General features: G+C 35.0%; 4 protein-coding genes across 6 annotated transcripts; 3 read left to right on the plus strand and 1 right to left on the minus strand.

Moving 5' to 3' along the window:
- Positions 1,249-2,461, minus strand: LOC104758546 (60S ribosomal protein L37-3-like). The gene is made up of 4 exons (XM_010481433.2): positions 2,355-2,461; positions 2,111-2,246; positions 1,595-1,696; positions 1,249-1,484 (listed from the first exon to the last, which is right to left on the minus strand). Exons 1-4 carry the CDS (start codon positions 2,355-2,357, stop codon positions 1,444-1,446), a joined length of 282 nt encoding a protein of 93 aa, XP_010479735.1. The 5' UTR covers positions 2,358-2,461; the 3' UTR covers positions 1,249-1,443.
- On the plus strand, positions 11,461-13,943 carry LOC104758547 (C-type lectin receptor-like tyrosine-protein kinase At1g52310). Of its 2 annotated transcripts, none has more exons than XM_019238648.1 (6): positions 11,461-11,670; positions 11,753-11,863; positions 11,957-12,011; positions 12,105-12,536; positions 12,705-13,275; positions 13,352-13,943. In XM_019238648.1, the coding sequence occupies exons 2-6, from the start codon at positions 11,777-11,779 to the stop codon at positions 13,869-13,871; spliced, it is 1,665 nt and encodes a 554-aa protein (XP_019094193.1). In that variant the 5' UTR covers positions 11,461-11,670; positions 11,753-11,776; the 3' UTR covers positions 13,872-13,943. The 2 variants fall into 2 exon arrangements, with proteins under 2 accessions (XP_019094193.1, XP_010479736.1); XM_010481434.2 differs by having other exon boundaries at positions 11,462-11,666.
- On the plus strand, positions 14,224-16,378 carry LOC104758548. 2 transcript variants are annotated; one of them, XM_010481435.2, is made up of 7 exons: positions 14,224-14,559; positions 14,707-14,765; positions 14,864-14,996; positions 15,092-15,195; positions 15,280-15,424; positions 15,509-15,652; positions 15,743-16,378. In XM_010481435.2, the coding sequence occupies exons 2-7, from the start codon at positions 14,722-14,724 to the stop codon at positions 16,193-16,195; spliced, it is 1,023 nt and encodes a 340-aa protein (XP_010479737.1). In that variant the 5' UTR covers positions 14,224-14,559; positions 14,707-14,721; the 3' UTR covers positions 16,196-16,378. The 2 variants fall into 2 exon arrangements, with proteins under 2 accessions (XP_010479737.1, XP_019094194.1); XM_019238649.1 differs by having other exon boundaries at positions 14,224-14,765.
- On the plus strand, positions 17,543-19,964 carry LOC104758551 (the record flags this gene model as incomplete). Its single annotated transcript, XM_010481437.2, has 4 exons — positions 17,543-18,728; positions 18,809-18,984; positions 19,180-19,403; positions 19,490-19,964. Coding segments are annotated over exons 1-4 (2,061 nt in total), but the record flags the coding sequence as incomplete, so codon positions are not given.

Raw genomic sequence — 19,970 nt, forward strand, 5'->3', positions numbered from 1 at the left:
ATCAAATAAACTTTTAAATTTGGAAATCTGATAAATCAAGCTTCTTGCTAATTTATAGTTAAAACCATACTCCCTCTGTTTCACAAAAAGTGTCATTTTGGCTTGATTTTTTTGTTTCAAATTAAGTGTCATTTTAGATTTTCAATGTAATATTAAGCATAAATTTCCAACTTTAACCTCATATTCATTGAAGAATATCAAGAGTCAATATCAATTTTAAGGGTATAAGAGATATTTAAATATGTTTTCTTAATTTGTGTGTAAAGTGTCAAAATGACACTTATTATGAAACAGAGGGAGTATTAGTTTTATTTATAATGGTTCTCAGCCTTTGTCTAAAATTTTCTAGCCGATGTGGTATGTTGTACATATTTCTTTTATTTCTATAGATTTTACTTCTCTTGTTTTCTAAAAAAATTTTATAAGATAGATTACTACTCCCTCTGTCTCATGAAGATTGATGTTTTGAGACTTTCACACATATTAAGAAAATTTTTAGTTTTTATTTGTTAATTAATTTATAATTACTTTTTGGTAGAGAGAGAAAATATAAACCAATAACAATTCAAAAATTTTAATATTTTAGATGATTATTTCTTGAAGTTTGCAAAACATCAATCTTTGTGGGACAAAAATATATCCCAAAATATCAATCTTTGTGAGACAGAAGGAGTATTATATTTCAATAAATGTTAATTAGTGAAATATCTAACTTCTATTGGTTGTTTTAAATCCTCTATGGACACCTTTAGGAGTTTATAACTTCAACTTTTTATTAGTATAGATATAATATTTTAAAATTTCTATGGAAGTTAAGTAATTGTAATATTTTAAAACAATCTATAAAGTTTAAACATTTTTAATATTTGAACATTTTAAAAGTTTTAAAATTTATAATATTTCCAATATAGACTCAAAAGTCAATTAATCTGAGTTACTTGCAATTTCTGTCTAGTTAGGTTGTTTTGTTGTATAATCTCAGATTAATTATGAATGTCAGTGAGCCTAAGAATACGGAATTTAAAGAAGTTCCATATGATTTTCTCAAACAGAGGAACTCTAAAATTATTTTTCAATACATAAAAAAGAAAAGAAATTACTCAAAATTTAATTTATTGGACATGACAAAACCCCTAAATCTTTGGTCAGTTTTTACTAGCAAATTACGTTGGCCAGATGGACACAATTGGTGAAGAACCATAATGATTAGTGAAAACATGAACTACGATAACAACAGAATTAAAAGACTTTCAAGTTCAAATATCGTCCAAAACTTTATAAAAAAAAAAGCAAAGAGCACACAAAAAGATAGTCATAATCAGGTACTAGATAATAATAATAATAATAATAATCTTTCGAATAAACAAACTCAGAGCAAGCCAAAACCTAAGTTTAACAACAAACAAACTCTCCAAACTCTCCACTTGATGCTCAAAAGTCAATTTAAGCTGCTGCTGCCTTGACTCTTGGCTTGGCTTCGGTACCTAATCCAAGACAACAATTCAAGATAGTAAAGACCAGCGCTTCTTAAAGTAAATAAAGGAAACAGTCGAATATAAAATAAAAAATAAAAAAAAAAAAAAAGGATGAATACCTTCTCTGAAACCGGTCTTGAACCTGCGAGGAACATTGCGAAGATACCTCATCCTTCCAGTTCCAGTAGTCTTTCTACGGATTGCCTTCACACTCCAGTTGTCTAACAACATAACACACAAACACATCAATCAGCACTACCCACAAAAAATGGCACATTACAAAACCTGAATACAATTGAGAAGCTTCACAAGATGTGTCCAAAGAGAGGCCAAACCACAAAAGTTATGTAACACCTCCCTATAAAGATTCATAGTGTTTTTCAATTATACACATTATATGTCTAACAAAGCTTTCTCAAACGAGACGCAATACTCAACATATCGTAATTACACAGTCATATAGAAACTAAATACAAATCCCCTAAACCAAAACCTAATCACAAAAACCCTAATTTCTGATTCAGAACCAATGGATTGAAATGAAGAATGATCCATTTCTAAACCTAGGAGATTGATTGACTAAACAAAGCGAAAACGAAGCAAATGATATCGAGGGAGAGAAGAGAGAAACGTACAGGTCCTCTTGCGAGCGGCGGGGTAAGCACAAGCAGAGCAACGACTCTTCTGGATGTGGAAACTACGACGGCCACATCTTACACAGAGTGTATGACTCTTATTCCTTCTCTTTCCGAAACTTCCCGTTCCCTTTCCCTGTGAATCTCAAAAACAAAAACAACATCGCATCAGTGAAATGAAGAGATCAAGGAAGCAACAGAGATGAAATAGAGATAGAGAGAGAGGGATCGTAGATCAATCTACCATTGGAGCTAAATGCGAGTTTCCAGATGAATCAACCTTGAGGGTTCCGGCTTCAGAGAAGGAAGTGACGAACAAAAGGTTATATAAAGCTAGGGTTTCTTCTCCTTTATATTAGGGTTGTGAATTTTGTGTTACTGGATCGATTTGGGCCCATGGGCCTTTATAAATATTAATAAGCTTCTTTGTGTTTGGCCCTTTTGCGAAAGATTAAAACCGGAAACGATTTGTTTTCTTCTGTTTGGGATAAATAATTCTATTTAGAAAATTGTGGTTTTTGATTCTCAATACTTGGGGAGCAATTTTATTCCATAAATGTGATTTTGTTCTCCAAGTATCAATAAATGCCTTTTTTGCTCTCCAAGTATCGTCAACAGAAAGGTTTGATTTGGATGCGATAGAGAGTCATAAATAAACCTAAGCTTCTTCTTCTCAACTCAAGAAACAAGAGAAATTTTTTAATCAGTCGTTCCTCGTTCATGGTACGTTTTCTCTCTTTTTTTGTCCTCCATTACTTTTACAATAACAGGAACAATGGCAAGTCGATGTTATATATATAAGAATTTGATCAACCTTGTATATGATGGCTTTAATTAATTTGTTTTAATTTCTTGTCTTGTTTAATTAGGTGATTGTCCCATTACTTGATTCATCGGTGAAACTAGTGGCTGCGGTGGTGGCTCAACCTGTGGCCTCCGTCTCCAACATACTTTTCTACAGTGGTCTTCTTCCCCGGAATCTTCATTTAGAAAGATTAACCGGTCGAGAATTTATAATTGATGACAACGATTATCTTGTCCAATTTATCGTTTCTTTCTTAAAATGTTTCTGTTAGTTTTCTGTTTTTACAATGTTAATGAAATTACATCAATTACACTTTAAAAATATTCTTTTAGAAATAAAAAATAATCATTTGAACCAACATAAAAAACAGCAGAGAGACACAACAAAGTTTGACATTAAAGCATGGATCGTTGCTATTGATGAGGAGATACACACTCAAAGGTGCCAAAGCGTGCGAAGGCAGAGGGCACTCGTATCAACACCTTAAGGCTTGTTTTGTAATCCTTGGCACCATAGACAAGAAGATTGGCTTATCTTCTTATTAATTCAGTATAAACACTAATCGTTGTAGACGTTTAAGTTTCAAGAAGCTTAAGCAACATGACGCTTCATTAAGTAAGCCATGTCTCAGCCTTCATCTCTTTGTTATCTTCTTCAAGCAGGGCTAACAAGGTTTTTGTTTGTGTGTGTTTGTGTTTGTGCAAAGACATGGCTTTGAGTATTGGCAGAAGTATTTTGGTCAAAAGTGAGAACAGAAGAGAACTTGAGAATTTTGCTTTGTAAACTATAGTTTGTGAAGTTTATATTCACTGAATTTTGCTTTGTAAAATAAAAGGGCATACAATATATGCAGCAAAGAGTAAGAGAACCAGGAAAGTAACAAACAACAAGGTGATACAAAGTGTAAGACAAATGAGTAACTGGAATAAAGGAACCACAGTGAGAAAAATGCATTATAAATCCATCTAATAAAATATGCATTACGACAAACCTGACAGATCTCAGACATAAGTTTATCTAGAAATCAGATATAAACAAACACAGAACCTCATTGTATCAATCATTCTACACTAGTCAGAGAACTTCAATCTCTGCTTCACCAACATCAAATCAATTTCTCTCACATCCTTCTCTTGTGTAAGTTCTTGTTCAGAAACTTTTCGCTGATTTTGAAGTTGTCGTTCAAGATCTCTATTACAGAGGGAGAAGTTTCAATCTCATTCATTAACTCTGTTTCAAAAACTGATACTTCATTCATAATATCTTCGGTTTGATCATTGTTGATCATCTCGTATAGAGCACTCTCAGCCAGACCCATCTTATTCATCATATACAGATCAAGTTCACGGTCAAACTCATAATCACTCAAGATCTCTATTACAGAGGGAGAAGTTTCAATCTCATTCATTAACTCCGTTTCAGAAACTGATACTTCATTCATAATATCTTCGGTTTGATCGTTGTTGATCATCTCGTATATAGCACTCTCAGCCAGACCCATCTTATTCATCATATACAGATCAAGTTCACGGTCAAACTCATAATCACTCAAGATCTCTATTGCAGAGGGAGAAGTTTCAATCTCATTCATTAACTCTGTTTCAAAAACTGATACTTCACTCATAATATCTTCGGTTTGATCGTTGTTGATCATCTCGTACAGAGCACTCTCAGCCAGACCCATCTTGTTCATCATATACAGATCAAGTTCACGATCAAACTCATCATCGTCACTCAAGTATAACTCATAGGTGGTAGTACAAATATGAGTACGATCTTCTTCTTCGTCGTCTACATCTTCAAATCCTCTGACTCTCCTTCCCGTCCGTAAGGTTGTTGTTTTCTCAGTACATGGCTGGGGAAGAAGCTTTGAAAAGGCTTTGAGTTTCTTTTCCACAGATTCGATCTCACAGACAAAGCTATCGAATTTGGCTTTGACCTTCTTTTCCGAAGATTCCATCTCACACACAAAGCTATCGAAGGTGGCTTTAAGATTCTTTTCGAAAGAATCGATCTCACATAGCAACCTATCGAAGGTCGTCCCTTTAGGGTTAATGCTAATCCCATCGACGCTTTTGGGACAACGAGGTTCCGAGACAATTCCCATTATCAGAAGAACAAGTTGGTTTGCTTATAAAAATTCTCTGTCTCTCTCTTTAGGTTATTTTGGTTCTCTTTGTTATTATGATTTCGAGTTTTCAACTGATCTTAACGCAAGAGCTTTATTTATAGATTTCATCAGAGTTGAAACAAAAAAATGTACTAGTAACCCTTATTTTCTTGCGATTTTCCTTTTTCTTTCTTTTCCATTTGTCTTGAGTTTTTTCTCTTTTCTTGAATTTTCCATATTTATTCTTTTTTTTCTTTTATAATTTCCTCTTTTTTTAAAAAAAAAAACGATATATTCCAACAAATTATTTTATTGTGTTCTTGTTAAGATTTTACTGATTTTGAAATAGAATCCTCTCGATTTTCTTACCATGTCAACGATTTGATCCCTCTTTTTAAAGTTGATTGTTTTTTTTTTTTTTTTTAATATTTTAAGAACTAATTTCATAATATGTTAGACTCTGTCTTTTTTTTAATGAATGTAAAATTTTATTCAACCCAAAAAAAGCGTTTGTACAATGAATGCTTCAGCGTTTAAGAGTATTTCCGAACAAGACACAAAAATTAGAGCTTAGGTAGTAATTGAGGGCTGAACATAATCCTCTTGTAGTTGTTAATGATGGCTTTAATTTCTTGTCTTGTTAATTAGGGATTGTCCTATTACTAGATTCATCGGTGAAACTAGTGGCTGCGGTGACGGCTCAACCGGTAGCCTCTGTCTCCAACTTACTCTTCTAAACGAATTTGAATGTCACAAATAAAAGAAAAGAAATGCAGCTTTTGATCTTTGTATAAAAGAATCAAGATCCTACCAAATATTAAAATAGACAATTGATATGAATAATGTTAACACAGTCACAGATGTAGACATGAGTCGCATCATGTTCAGTCTAGTCACCTAAAGACACTACACTAACCAATACGTTTACTCTCACAAACTCAGTCCTTTGTGGAACTTTGACGAGCAAAACTAGATAAAAAACTATTAGTATAGCAAACACAAAAACTATTAGTATAGCAGCTGATATAGTCTTATGGAAAGGGAAAGGAGGTCGTTTCACAACTAAATTCACCACAAGGGAGACATGGTTGCAGCTACGGGAATGTCATGATAAAAAAGACTGGGTGATAGGGATTTGGTTCTCGCAAGCGACACCAAAGTACTCTTTCATTGCTTGGTTAGCCACGTTGAATAGGCTCTCCACAGGCGACCGTATGCAATCCTGGGGAGGAAATTACACCACATCCTGTGCTCTCTGCTCGTGCTCTCTAGAAACAAGGAACCATCTGTTTTTCTCCTGTCCTTTCTCCACAGAAATTTGGACAGGCCTCACATCAAATCTTCTACTCAACAGCTTTTCAACTTCATGGGACCAGCTCCTCTCTCTACTCACGGATGACACGCTCACCCCGGTCACTCTCTACCTCTTGCGCTACACTTTTCAGGCCACAGTTCACACCATATGGAAGGAAAGAAATAGTAGAAGACAAGGAGAAGCCCCAACCCCTGCTCCTCTTCTTATCAAACTCTTGGACCGGAATGTCAGAGACAGGCTGCTCTCCATCTACACTCAAGAAAAAGGCAAATACACGGCTGCAATGGAACAATGGCTCGCCTCAAGATAATTTTTTCCTTTATTCTTTATTTTTAGTCTCAGATAGCTAAAATCTCAAACACTCTCAAACACTCAGCATAAAGCAGATGTAAAAAGTTTTTTCGAATAAATTTTACATTTTATTCAAAAAAAAAAAGTGATAAATTTTAGCAATCTGCTTTAAAAAAATGAGCACAAACATTAGAAAATGAGTGAATGCAAACTTCACAAGTTGAAGATCGTAACAGGAATAAAAACATCTTAAGATTTCATCCAATTGTGGATGACACACGAATAACCAAGGAAAGACCATAACAAGAATATCAACAAGAAACATATTCAGTCAAAATCAGATACAAAACATTTACAAAATTAAGAGATTCATGTGTTATTCAACTTCAACTGTAAGAAGTGGTCAATTTTATAGACCAAGTATAACAAATCAACACCAATCATAGGAAACAAAAGTTACAAGGAAAGCATAAAATAAATATCCAAACTGAAAGTATTCAGAACCATAAAACAAAATAACTTCAAACTGAACCCTTTGATTTGGATTTAAAAATATACAATTGATCAAGTTATTTACTATCTTTTCCAGATTCAACAGTAACAACCTATATGAATTCATCTTCATTCATGAACAAAGTATATCAACTTAAGCAAAGGTAATATGCATGATATTGACTGTCGTGTTTTCATTCTACCATCAGAAAAATGGAGAGGGACAGGGACATTCAGAGTCCCTGTCAGAGATGTAATTTTAATTACCTTAACAAAGAAGAGACATTTGTTTTCAGCTCAATGTTTAAAAACCCCAGAGTTGACAGGATTGAGACTGTCTTTTTCTTTTCATTTTACCATCACAGACATGAACATTTAGAGAGGTAATTTTGATGAATATCTCCACTCTAACACACTTTTAAAAAAATATTTATCATTTGACACACTTTTTACTATTTGAACACTTTTTTTTATGTCTATTAGCTATACTATCCTCTAGCTATAACTTTATTAACAATAATGCCATCAAACTAGAAATCTCTTTTTACAACTCTAATGATTTGATTTCTTCAGTTTTTTTTTTTTTGAAAAACCTCTTTGTAATTCTGAGGGTTTAATATTGTGGAGAGGAAGAAGAAGAACATGACGATTGGTGTATCTCAGATTTTCTTTTACTATTAGACTTTTTGTTTCTAGAATTTTGGTAGTCTTGGCTTTGTCGTATGTCTGTTCAATATGGGACAAAGGTTTTGACTTTTTTAATTATTGGAATCTTAATTAGAGTTTCAGTTAAAAATCTTAATTTACAATAAGAAGATCCAAATAAACAAAACAAAAGATCTTTGCTTTAGACAAATAATACAAGGAATCAAATCAAAATCTTGAAATTTGGAAAAATTATCGAGATTGAAGAGTAATTAAAAAAAAAAATAGGAGTTATTGTCACAAATAAACTGACCATATGGTTGTTGATGCCACAAATAAACTAACCATATGGTCATTATCTCTTGAACATTAACTTTCACATTTGTTCATTTGTTTTTTGTTCTGGTATGATCAAAAGAAAATTTTTTTTGAATATCATCAGCCACAACAATCATCGGTTCACCAGTTACCGTAAAAAAAATTACAAGGTGTAGTGGACATCAACTTTAAGAGAACGTAGTTTAGGTTTCTTTACATGGTGAAAAATTATTACTAAGGTGTCCACGAAGTCATGTCTACTTGCTTACATAACAATGTTGTCCACGAATCTCTATTTATAAGAATCTGAAAGTTTTGAGTTTGGTTGGAAGTGTAGCCATAATATATAACTAATCGGTATCCATAGCACTTCATCCACATGATGGAATCCATAACTCAAACCAAAAATGTTTTGATGTAAACAATAATTAAATGAAATTTTTTTGTTCAAGTTATAATATGGTTTCTATAAAAAAAATCTTTAGTTTTAGCTAAGTTTTGTTAATTTATGTCAAATTAAGTTTACGGTTTAGAATTTAGGGTTAAGGATTAAGAGTTTAAGGTTAGTATCGAATGTATGGTTAAATGATTTTGAGTTTGAAGTTTAAAATTGAGTGGATAGATAGGAGTTAAGGTTTAGAGTTTCATGTTTAGTATAATAAGTTTTTACAGTTAAGGGTTGTGTTTTCGAATTTAGTGTCCATGGTTAACAAGAAGAAGATTGAGTATGAATATGTTAACATACATGACTATTATTCTCATACAATTAAATACATATATACATTTTAGTCTGATGTACTGTTTTTTTAGATGGTCCAAAGGAGGGAGCAATAATTTTGCAAGATAATGTTTTAGAGTAAACAATATAGAGAAGAAAGATAATATATAAGAAATGGTTGTTGATGCCACAAAGAAACTGACCATATGGTAATTGTCTCGTGGACATCAACTTTAAGAGAACATAGTTTAGGCTTCTTAACATGGTGGAAAATATTTTTGTAACTACCATTTCAGTCTTTTGTTACGCAACTTTTATGCTTTTGGTTGACTTACAATTTTTGAAACTAATAAATCTTGAAAATAAATAGAACATAAGAAAAACAATAAATAAATTATGTTGTTTAAATCTCACAAATAAGAGCAACTATTTAGTCAATCATCTCAAATTAATATTTTCTGGATTAGACTTTCTACTATATTAAAAAATAATAAAATTTAATTAAAAAGAAGCAAATTAAAAAACATACATAAACACATCATGATCATACAAGTTATTTAGCTACAATTAGTAAAAAGTTATTCAAAATAATATCTCTAATTTTTTTTGAGCAAGAAGTATAAATAAGAGTTAAGAATATGTTGATGATAAAGAGAAAGATAATCTAATGAGATATTGATCATGTAAATTGTGAATTGTCTTATATCTTACTTTTTTATTTGGTTGAGAAAGAGAAAGCAAGTAACAAAGTGAGAGAGAAGAATGAAAAAGAGACAAAAATATATTTGATTTGGTTACTTTTTAGTTTGTTTTTTTGTTTAAATTTGAGTAAGTGAAAAATCGTCATAAAAATGGTGAACAATAGAAAAAGTGCTATAATAGCATAAAGTGAAAGAAGTTTTATAGAAAGTGTGTCATTGTGTAAATTTCCCTAATTTTGAATTTTTATTTACCTTAACCGAGACGAGGCATTTGTTTTCAGCTTGGTGACTCGAAAACCAAGAGTTCACCGAATTGGGTCTGTCTTTTCCTTTTCATTCTACCATCATGGACATGGACATTTTCAGAGAGGTAATTTTGATTACCTTGATTGAGACGAGACATTTGTTTTCAGCTCAGTGACAAGGAACTCGAGAGTTAACCAAATTGGGGCTATTTCATATTCATCCTATCATCAGGGACATGGACAATGACATACAGCGAGGTAATTTGAATTACCTCGACCAAGATGAGGCATTTGCTTTCCATGCCCTTGACTAGGAACCTGAATTGGGATTAACCCGCATGAACAAGGTATTGTCTAGAAGCCAAACCAAATTCAAGCTAACATGTCCCAAATCAAAAGCATGATTAAAGCTATTTCAATATTACTGAATTTTGTTTTAAGCGAATGGTTAAAACTATTGGCAATTAGATCCACCTCTTTGGCTCCAAACTCCGTAGAAGAGGTCTCCGGCTTATAAAACTTGTTGAGTCGTTACATCTCTTCTTCTCGTTCATCGTACTCGAGTTGCACATGGTCTCTCTGCCTTGTTGTTAGAACGCCTAAATTGTTTTGAAACCCTAAGGATCTAAAAACTAAAACACCGACGTTGGAAAGAGAAACAAGATCCCTAAATTCTTTGATCAAACCCACCGAAAATCATCGCCGATGGTTCAATTGCATTAACGGAAGTCGAGCGGAGTTTTGGTAGGTTTCAATTTCGGTAGTCATTGATCTCACCGTTGTCACAAAATTACTGATTGATTACTCTATCATTGCTTCCATATCAATCAAGCATTCAAGCCACAGAACTAAGGGCGAGCGAACATGAGAGGGAGAGAGATAATGAGTGAATGAAATTAGAAATCTGTTTTCTTGGTTCCTTCGATTTCAGAGAGAGCGTTGTTTATTTTGTAATCAGAATTAATAATAAAGAATATCACTAACAATCGTAAATATATTTGGGCTTTGAGTATAAGACAGCCCAATAAAGTTATGTTGAAATGTGATTAATCTCTTAAATCTTATACATAAAAGTAAGATTTCACTATTTTTGTATTGGTCCATTTAGCATTTAATTTCTATAAAAAATATATTTATTTTTAATTAAATAAAAATGTAATAAAATACATTAATCTATACTTTAAATCCATATTTTACTACTAAATTGTAACTGAAATTACATAAATTATGAATTGATAATTTTTTTCCATTCAAACATACTATAAATTATAATTGTAACTTTTCTAATTTATTTTAGAAATGTAACTTCCATCCTTTGAAATCTTATAAATTATCATTCTCTCATCATCATCCACCATATCTCAAACTCTAAATACTTTTTTGTTTTGTTTATGTTGTATGAGTTATATTCATATACATACCCATAAACTGAATGGTAGACTTCAAAGATACCACTGATAAATTCAAAACATAAAAATTAAAACCACCTCTAGTTTCAAAATCAGCAACAACAAAGAAGGTTGTAATAGTACAACCATAGCCATAAATATGTTACAACTTGTTTAGTATTTAGTAAACAAAATAATCACCAAATACTCAGGTTGTAATAGTACATAATGATAATGTAGGGTGAGAGGTTGTAGATATCAAGTAATACAAGGGTCGTAAACTAATAAAGGAAGAAACAAAGAAGAAGAAGATTTCATTTTCCGAACTACCCACTGACTTGTCCGAAGTCCATCTCCTGTCTCCGCCATTAATTCGCCATTAAAACCCTTTCCTTCTCTCTCTGTCGGGACTCTGCGATTCATCTATCACATAAAGAATTAGAAAACCATATGAGCAACGAAAAGACCCATTTTAAACACTACTCTTTCTTAAACATCATATTCTTCCCGATGGTATGACTTAACACGGTAGGTAGTTTCCACTTTCCCAATTAAGCTTATACGGGTCTCTGATTTGGCAAATTTGAGGCTAATTACGTTTAATTTTTTTTCAGGGTTTTGTGAAGTTGTAGGTAGCTATGGAGCTTAAGTTGGGTTTTAACCGGAAACAAGCACTGTTCTTGATTTCTTGTTTGGCTCTTCTTTATCTTGCGTCCTTTGATACTGTAAGTGTGTAATAGATTCAAGAACTAGGGTTTTTGAACTTGCTCGAATCTTCTATAGTTGATTGATCAAGAAAGGTGAATTTTTTTTTTCAGATATTAAGTGAATCAACTCAGAATGTAACTGATATCAAGAAACGATCTAACAAAGGTATAAAGTTGTAATCTTTGTGGACTGATGTGAACATTTTCTGTAGATATGATTTCAGTGTATTTACTGTTAGTGCTTCTTCTCTATGTACAGTGTCTTGTCCTACCGATTGGGTCATTGGATCGAACCAAACGAAATGCTATGCCTACTTTAGAAACTCAACTTCATGGGAGAAGTCAGAAACGTTCTGTAGAACCTATGGTGGTCATTTAGCATCACTTGCATCGAGCAAAGAACTCAGCTTTGTTCAGAAACTATGCAATGGGAACTGTTGGATTGGAGGAAGAAGTCTGAATTCTTCTTCTTCTACCTCGGCTTTCCATTGGAGCTGGTCTGATCCCAAGACGCCTCAATGGAACCAATCCATGTTTCCTAAAGTTCCAGTTCGTACCCGTTGTGGCAATGGCAATGGCAGTTTGTCTTCTCGTGCTAATATATGTATAGCTGTGACAAATGGTTCAACAACGCCAATCTTTGGTGAAAGATGTAACGTGTCTCGTGCTTTCATTTGCACGGTTGATTCTGGTAATGGCCTCTCTATTACTACCTCTCTCTTTCTTCTATATTTTGCATTTGTTCATTATTAGGAAACATTATTAGGGAGTAAATGAATACACTAAGGACTTAGGTGTTGTAGGCATTTTGTATTGTCTCTAGAGAGATCTTAATCTGCATAATCTATCTTCTTTGCAGATTTTAAATGTCGCAATTGTCATAAATATGTAATCATCCTTGGTGTTGTCAGCGGTTTGATTCTCTTAACCACATTTGCCATCATATTATGGCTCCTTGTCTACAAACGAAGCAAGAAACGGCGTAAATCCCGGAAAGTATCAAATCCAGCTTCGTCATCTTCTTCAGCTTTAGTTCCTCCTTCATGGAAGATCTTCACTAGCGAAGAACTGAGATCAATGACGAAGAACTTCAGTGAAGGGAACCGTCTGGCCGGGGATGCAAAAACCGGTGGAACATATAGCGGTGGTTTATCAGATGGGACTAAAGTGGCGGTTAAGAGATTGAAAAGGTCTAGCTTTCAGAGGAAGAAAGAGTTCTACTCTGAGATTAGAAGAGCTGCTAAACTTCATCATCCGAATGTGGTGGCTATCAAAGGTTGTTGTTATGATCATGGAGAACGTTTCATTGTTTATGAGTTCATAGCTAGTGGACCGCTCGATAGATGGCTACACCATGTCCCTAGAGGTGGTAGGAGTTTGGACTGGAACATGAGATTGAACATAGCCACAACTCTTGCCCAAGGAATAGCGTAAGTCAAATCTTTTAGTACTATAGAATTTATGATCAGATCTGAGCTTAACTTCTGTTAACGTTGATAAAAACAGGTTTCTACACGACAAGGTCAAACCACAAGTGGTGCACCGTGACATCCGTGCGAGCAATGTACTGCTTGATGAGGAGTTTGGAGCTCATTTAATGGGTGTTGGTCTCTCAAAATTTGTTCCTTGGGAAATAATGCAAGAGAGAACTGTCATGGCGGGTGGAACCTATGGTTACCTAGCACCTGAATACGTATACAGAAACGAGCTCACCACAAAGAGTGATGTCTACAGCTTCGGAGTCCTTTTGCTTGAGATTGTAAGCGGCCGTAGACCGACTCAAGCGGTTAGCTCTTCGGTTGGGTGGCAGAGCATATTCGAATGGGCAACACCGTTGGTTCAGGCTAATATGTGGTTAGAGATTCTTGATCCGGTTATCACTTGCGGTTTACCGGAAGCGAGTGTGGTTCAGAAAGTTGTGGACTTGGTTTATACTTGTACTCAGAATGTGCCATCGATGCGTCCAAGGATGTCTCATGTTGTTCATCAGCTTCAGCAATTGGTCCAACCGTTAGATGTGAAATAACTTATAACATAAAGTACCAATAATAATAAGACACTTTTTGATGCAGCATTTGATGGGCTTTACGTTGCTGTTTATGGATTTGGATCCATTAGATTTATTAGCTTATGTTAATTGATATTTATTTCCAAAAGGATTAGGATTAGAATATTTGGTTCCCATAGTTTTAGATTTGAATTTATCATGAAGGATAATATAAAAGGGATGAACCTTCACATGTATGAGCAATTATTGATTATTGAATAAACAAGTTTGTAGAGAGTTTTGTGTAAAGCCTATGACTCTCAACCCTAAGAGTTTGTCATTAGATTTATTAGCTTATGTTCGAGTTCTCCTAGAGATCTAGCGTTCTTCGCTCTCTATCACTTTTTGTTTTGACTGGTAGAATCGAATCTTAGGAGACATTTCATTGTCCAATTACTTTCCATGGAAATGTGAAAGGATAAACCTTGTCGTATTAGAGAAGGTTCTTGGAAGTTTATAGGATTCCAGCTGAAGTCCTTGTTAACTAAGTAGTTCTGTATAATCCACTAAGCTTGTTCCCAAAGTCTCACATTTTTAATATGTAATAGAAGTAGTTGTATAAATAAAGACCCTCATATCCAAAAAGTTTCAAGAAAAAAGTCTTGCTTCTTTTGTAGTTTTTATATATTTCTTCTTCTACTCTTATCTCTTAAGAAGAAACTTCTTGGTTCGTTACTTTGCTTCATAGCTTTTACTATATTCTGATTCTGAGTATTACTTCAACTCTATTCACTAAACCAACGTTTAGATTCTTCAGTATTTTTGTTTCATATAAAGCCTTCGGTCTTTTGTTTACCATCTTCTTTGCCTCTAGATATCGAAAAACAAGATGTTTCTTCTTACGTGCTTCAAACCAAAGTTCTACAGAAAAAGGTGTTAGAGTCTTTTGTCTCTCTGTTTTGAATTTTATATGTTTTGAATATTTCTGAACAAATTTTTAAAACTAATCCTTTGTTCTTGGTGAATTGCAGCAAATCTACAACCAGCTACATGAAGATTCGGCTTGATATAGTGAGGAAAAAAAGGATTGCGATGGTTAGAAACTATAAAACAGATATTGTCAATTTCCTCAATAATGAGCAAGATTGTGAAGCTTATAGAAGAGTAAATTAAGGCTTATCTCTCTCATTATATAATACTGAGCTTCATTTCTTACATTGTGGTTTTTTAATAATCTGTTAACTACTTGTTACTTGCAGGCAGAACTATTACTCGAAGAGCTTAGAATAATATCGTGCTACGATCTCATCGAGCGATTCTGCGATTGTATCTCTGAAAATCTCCCATTAATGCTGAAGAAAAGGTTATTTTTTACTTTTGTTGTAATCTCTTGATTTACAGTCCAAAAGGTCTTTTTACTAACTTTTGTTTCCTTGACTACTTTTAGGGAATGTCCTGAAGAATGCAGAGAAGCTGTTTCCTCTCTGATATATGCAACAGCGTGGGTTCCTGATGTTCCTGAACTTAAGGATCTTAGAGCCGTGTTTACGAAAAGATTTGGAAATTTTACTGCTTCATCTGTAAATCATGAGGTTGGTTATTATCGAAATACACTTTGTTTAATCTTTGCCACATTTCTTGCACTGACAGTACCTGTCTTTTTAAAAATTATGCAGCTAGTTGAGAAAACTGGATCGAGAAGACTACCTTCACGGGAGCTCAAGATTCAGACTTTGAAAGATATTGCGAATGAGTTTTCCATTAACTGGGATCCTACAGCTCTGAAACTGATGCTACTCACAGAGACTTCAGCTCTGCAGGTAAATTAAGTGTTCTAGAAATTTGACTTAGAGAGTAAAACATAGATACTTTTAGTTTCTGGTTTGGTCTAATGTCTGAAAAGTGTTTAGATTGAGGGGAAGATCGAGAGAGGAGCTGATGATCCGAAGACTGAGAGAGAGAAAAGTATCATAGATGATCAAAGCGATGACGAGTCGGTTCTTTCAGAGAGTACTTGGAGAGGAGATTTATTGTCCAAAGGCAGTTTTAGTTCTAGTTCGAGCTCGAGCCCGAGTTCTCTAAGAAGAGAATCTGTAAGGAAGAAGAAGAGGAAGGAGATTTTACCTTACGGCATAATCTCACCTCCATACAACGAGGAGAAAGAAGAGAATAGAAAGAGTACGGATCGAGAAAACTCAAGGTTCCTTGGAATACAAGGCAGTAAGAGTCTCACAAGCACAAACACAAGCAATAACGAAGTTTCCACAACAAGAGAGAACGAGAGAACGTCTTCGTTCCAGAGACCAAAGCTCTTGGATTATGATGACGTTGTCGCTCGTCTTGCAGCTATGCGCCGGAGATAAGAACGTACTAATTTAATAAGGGTTTCTCAGTTAAAATTAGTACTTATTAATTCTACTAATTATTAGAATTTTCGTTGAATATGTAATTATCCTTATGACTTTGTTCTTTGTAATTAGTCCAGTAGTTGAATCTTTTCACAGAAAAAAACTGGAAAGTTTAATGATAAAGCTGTTATTAACGGATTGATTAAATTAATACTTATCAAACCGGTTTAATTTATTTATTTTTGGTTAATGAGACCGACTTATTTTTAAGATTGGTATACGGTGACCATGACCAATCTTGTTGTATCTTCAGAATTGGTCCATATAGGCTTTGTCGAATCAACGGGAAAGCATATGATCCTGAGCTTGTTACCATCACGGAAAAGAACAAATTATGGATGATTGAAGAACAAACATATATATGAAAAGGGGTAAAGCTGACCTTAGGCTAAGGCATATGAAGCTTCTGGTTTAAGCCTCAAAAAAAAAAATTAAAAGGTTACAAGTTATACAACCTAGTCTCTACTCTCTAGACATATTTTAAGGTCAAGTTGAAGCTTGTGTTTTGCTTTCTCTGCCATTAATATTTGTTTGTTTTCTTGTTTCCCTTCTTTTCCACATTTCCATTCTTCTATTCCTATTTCTTGGACTTTTATATTCACCGTTTGTTTTTTGATACGAGTTTTCAACTAACGCAGAAATTAAAATAATAGTATAAGAATTTAATTCAAATTGTTATATTTTATAAATCTTTTGTTCCAAGCCGACGTATATTATTGTTTTTCTTTCAAAACTATTGTTTTGCAAATATGACTGGTTATGCTATATACATATGTCTTTTTATCCTCATTTATTGTGTCGGCTTAACATTTCTTTTTACATCATTTTGTGTCAATTAAAACATTAACCCAAATAAAAGAATACAACCATCCTACATACCTATCAATAAATCCATATATGGTTTTTACTTTTCAGTAGACAAAAAAAAGAAAGAAGACATTATGATCTTTTAAATATTGAATAGTGATTGATACAAAAGGTTTTAAGACGACAAATAACTAAAATTCAAAAGTAAAAAATAAAAATAAAAAAACGTTATATTCGCTTGTTCCCTTTTTTTTAACTTTATCCACGTCATTACCTTCTCAAGTAGCCCAACGCAAAATGGAAAACTTAACCAAGAACATAGAAAAAGCGTTAATCGCCTTTTCTAACAACTGTAACGACGTCGTATCCAATCCCCTCTCTCTATTATTATTCCCTTCGCAAAAACTTAACTCTAAAGCTTTCGAGTTGCATCTCTCTCTCCGATCGATCTGAACTGAGTTTAGTAGTACGTAGTATCAGAGAGAGAAGAGAGGGATGGGTTGTGCTCAGTCAAAGATCGAGAACGAAGAAGCAGTGACACGTTGCAAAGAACGAAAACAATTAATGAAAGATGCCGTAACAGCTCGTAACGCTTTCGCCGCCGCTCACTCTGCTTACGCCATGGCTCTTAAAAACACCGGAGCTGCTCTCTCCGATTACTCCCACGGCGAATTTTTAGTCTCTAATCATCATCATCACTCCTCCTCCTCCTCCGCAGCTGCTGCTGCTGCTATCGCTTCTACTTCCTCCCTTCCCACCGCTGTTTCTCCTCCTCCTCCTACTTCCGTCGCCGACGCGGTTTCTAATTCTAATCCCCCCGCTCCTCCTTCTTCTTCCTCCGCCGACCCGATTCCTGATACTCTTCCTCCTCCTCCTCCACCTCCGCCGCTTCCTCTTCAACGCGCTGCTACTATGCCGGAGATGAACGGTAGATCCGGTGGTGGTCCTTCTGGGAACGGTCTCAACGGAATTGAAGAAGACGGACACCTAGATCACGACGGCGACGACGATGATGATGACTCCGAAGTGGAGGAGAATCGTGACCGTTTGATTAGGAAATCGAAGAGCCGTGGAGGTAGTACGATTGATGATCATCATCACCTGGAGGAGAAGGCGCCGCCACCTCCTCCGTCGACGAATTCACGGCCAACTCCTCCGCCACGTGTGCAGCAGCATCAACAACAGCAGCAGCAACCTTTCTACGATTACTTCTTCCCTAATGTTGAGACTATGCCTGGAACCACCTTAGAAGACACTCCTCCACAACCACAGGTTGCAAAGCCTCTCCCTCCTCAACCACGTTCACCGGTTACAGAGGAAGATGATGATGATGATGATGATGATGATGATGATGACGATGATGATGAAGAAGAGGAAGAAGAAGAAGAGGCGGTAGAAGAACGGAAAGCTCCTCCGGTGGAGGAAAGACCAAAGAGAGTGGAGGAAGTGAGTGTTGTTGAATTGGAAAAAGTTACTAATTTGAGAGGGATGAAGAAGAGTAAAGTGATGGGGATGGCCGGAGAGAGGAGAGGAATGAGAATGCCTGGGACGGCGAATTTGGGGAATGTATTCAATGAGCTTGATGATAGTTTCTTGAAAGCTTCTGAAAGTGCTCATGAGGTTTCTAAGATGCTTGAAGCTACTAGGCTCCATTACCATTCTAATTTTGCAGATAACCGAGGTAATTTGATGCAACCACCAATTTTATGATCTTTCCATTGGTGGTTAGTTAAAATACTAGTTGATGTGTTGTTGTGGCAGGGCATATTGATCACTCTGCTAGAGTGATGCGTGTAATTACATGGAATAGATCGTTTAGAGGAATACCAAATGCTGATGATGGGAAAGATGATGTCGATTTGGAAGAGAATGAAACTCACGCTACTATTCTTGACAAATTGCTAGCATGGGAGAAGAAGCTCTACGATGAAGTCAAGGTAACCATTATCACACTTGTCTCTTTCAAGTGCTTGTGCTTGTTTATAACTTCTTGAGGAAAGATTCTTGTAGCTATGTTTGTGAACTTGATATATGTCTCTTTGATTGTTTTTGGTAACTTATGTGTTAGCAAAGATGTTGTTTGTTTCTTTTGGAAGTCTGATTTTGGGATGATGAACTTTTGTTGGATATAGGCCGGTGAGCTCATGAAAATCGAGTACCAGAAAAAGGTTGCTCATTTGAATCGGGTGAAGAAACGAGGTGGTCACTCGGATTCATTAGAGAGAGCCAAAGCAGCGGTTAGTCATTTGCATACAAGATACATTGTTGATATGCAATCCATGGACTCCACAGTTTCAGAAATCAATCGTCTTCGGGATGAACAACTATACCTAAAGCTCCTTCACCTTGTTGATGCGTAAGTTTCACTTCTTGGTAGATGTTGTTATTGATAAATGGTTTAGAAAGAAAATAAATTGAGTTCTTATGGAATTTCTTTTGCAGGATGGGGAAGATGTGGGAAATGATGCATTTGCATCATCAAAGACAAGCTGAGATCTCAAAGGTTTTGAGGTCTCTAGACGTTTCGCAAACTGTGAAAGAAACAAATGATCATCATCACGAACGTACTATCCAGCTCTTGGCGGTGGTTCAAGAATGGCACACACAGTTTTGCAGGATGGTAGATCATCAGAAAGAATACATAAAAGCACTTGCCGGATGGATAAAGCTAAATCTCATACCTATCGAAAGCACACTCAAGGAGAAAGTATCTTCCCCTCCTCGAGTTCCCAATCCCGCAATCCAAAAACTCCTCACCGTTTGGTATGATCGTTTAGATAAAATCCCCGACGAAATGGCTAGAACTGCCATAATCAATTTTGCAGCGGTTATAAGCACGATAATGCAGCAGCAAGAAGATGAGATAAATCTCAGAAACAAATGCGAAGAGACAAGAAAAGAACTAGGAAGAAAGATCAGACAG

Source organism: Camelina sativa, chromosome 17 (genome assembly GCF_000633955.1).
Source record: "Camelina sativa cultivar DH55 chromosome 17, Cs, whole genome shotgun sequence".
NCBI lineage: Eukaryota > Viridiplantae > Streptophyta > Magnoliopsida > Brassicales > Brassicaceae > Camelina > Camelina sativa.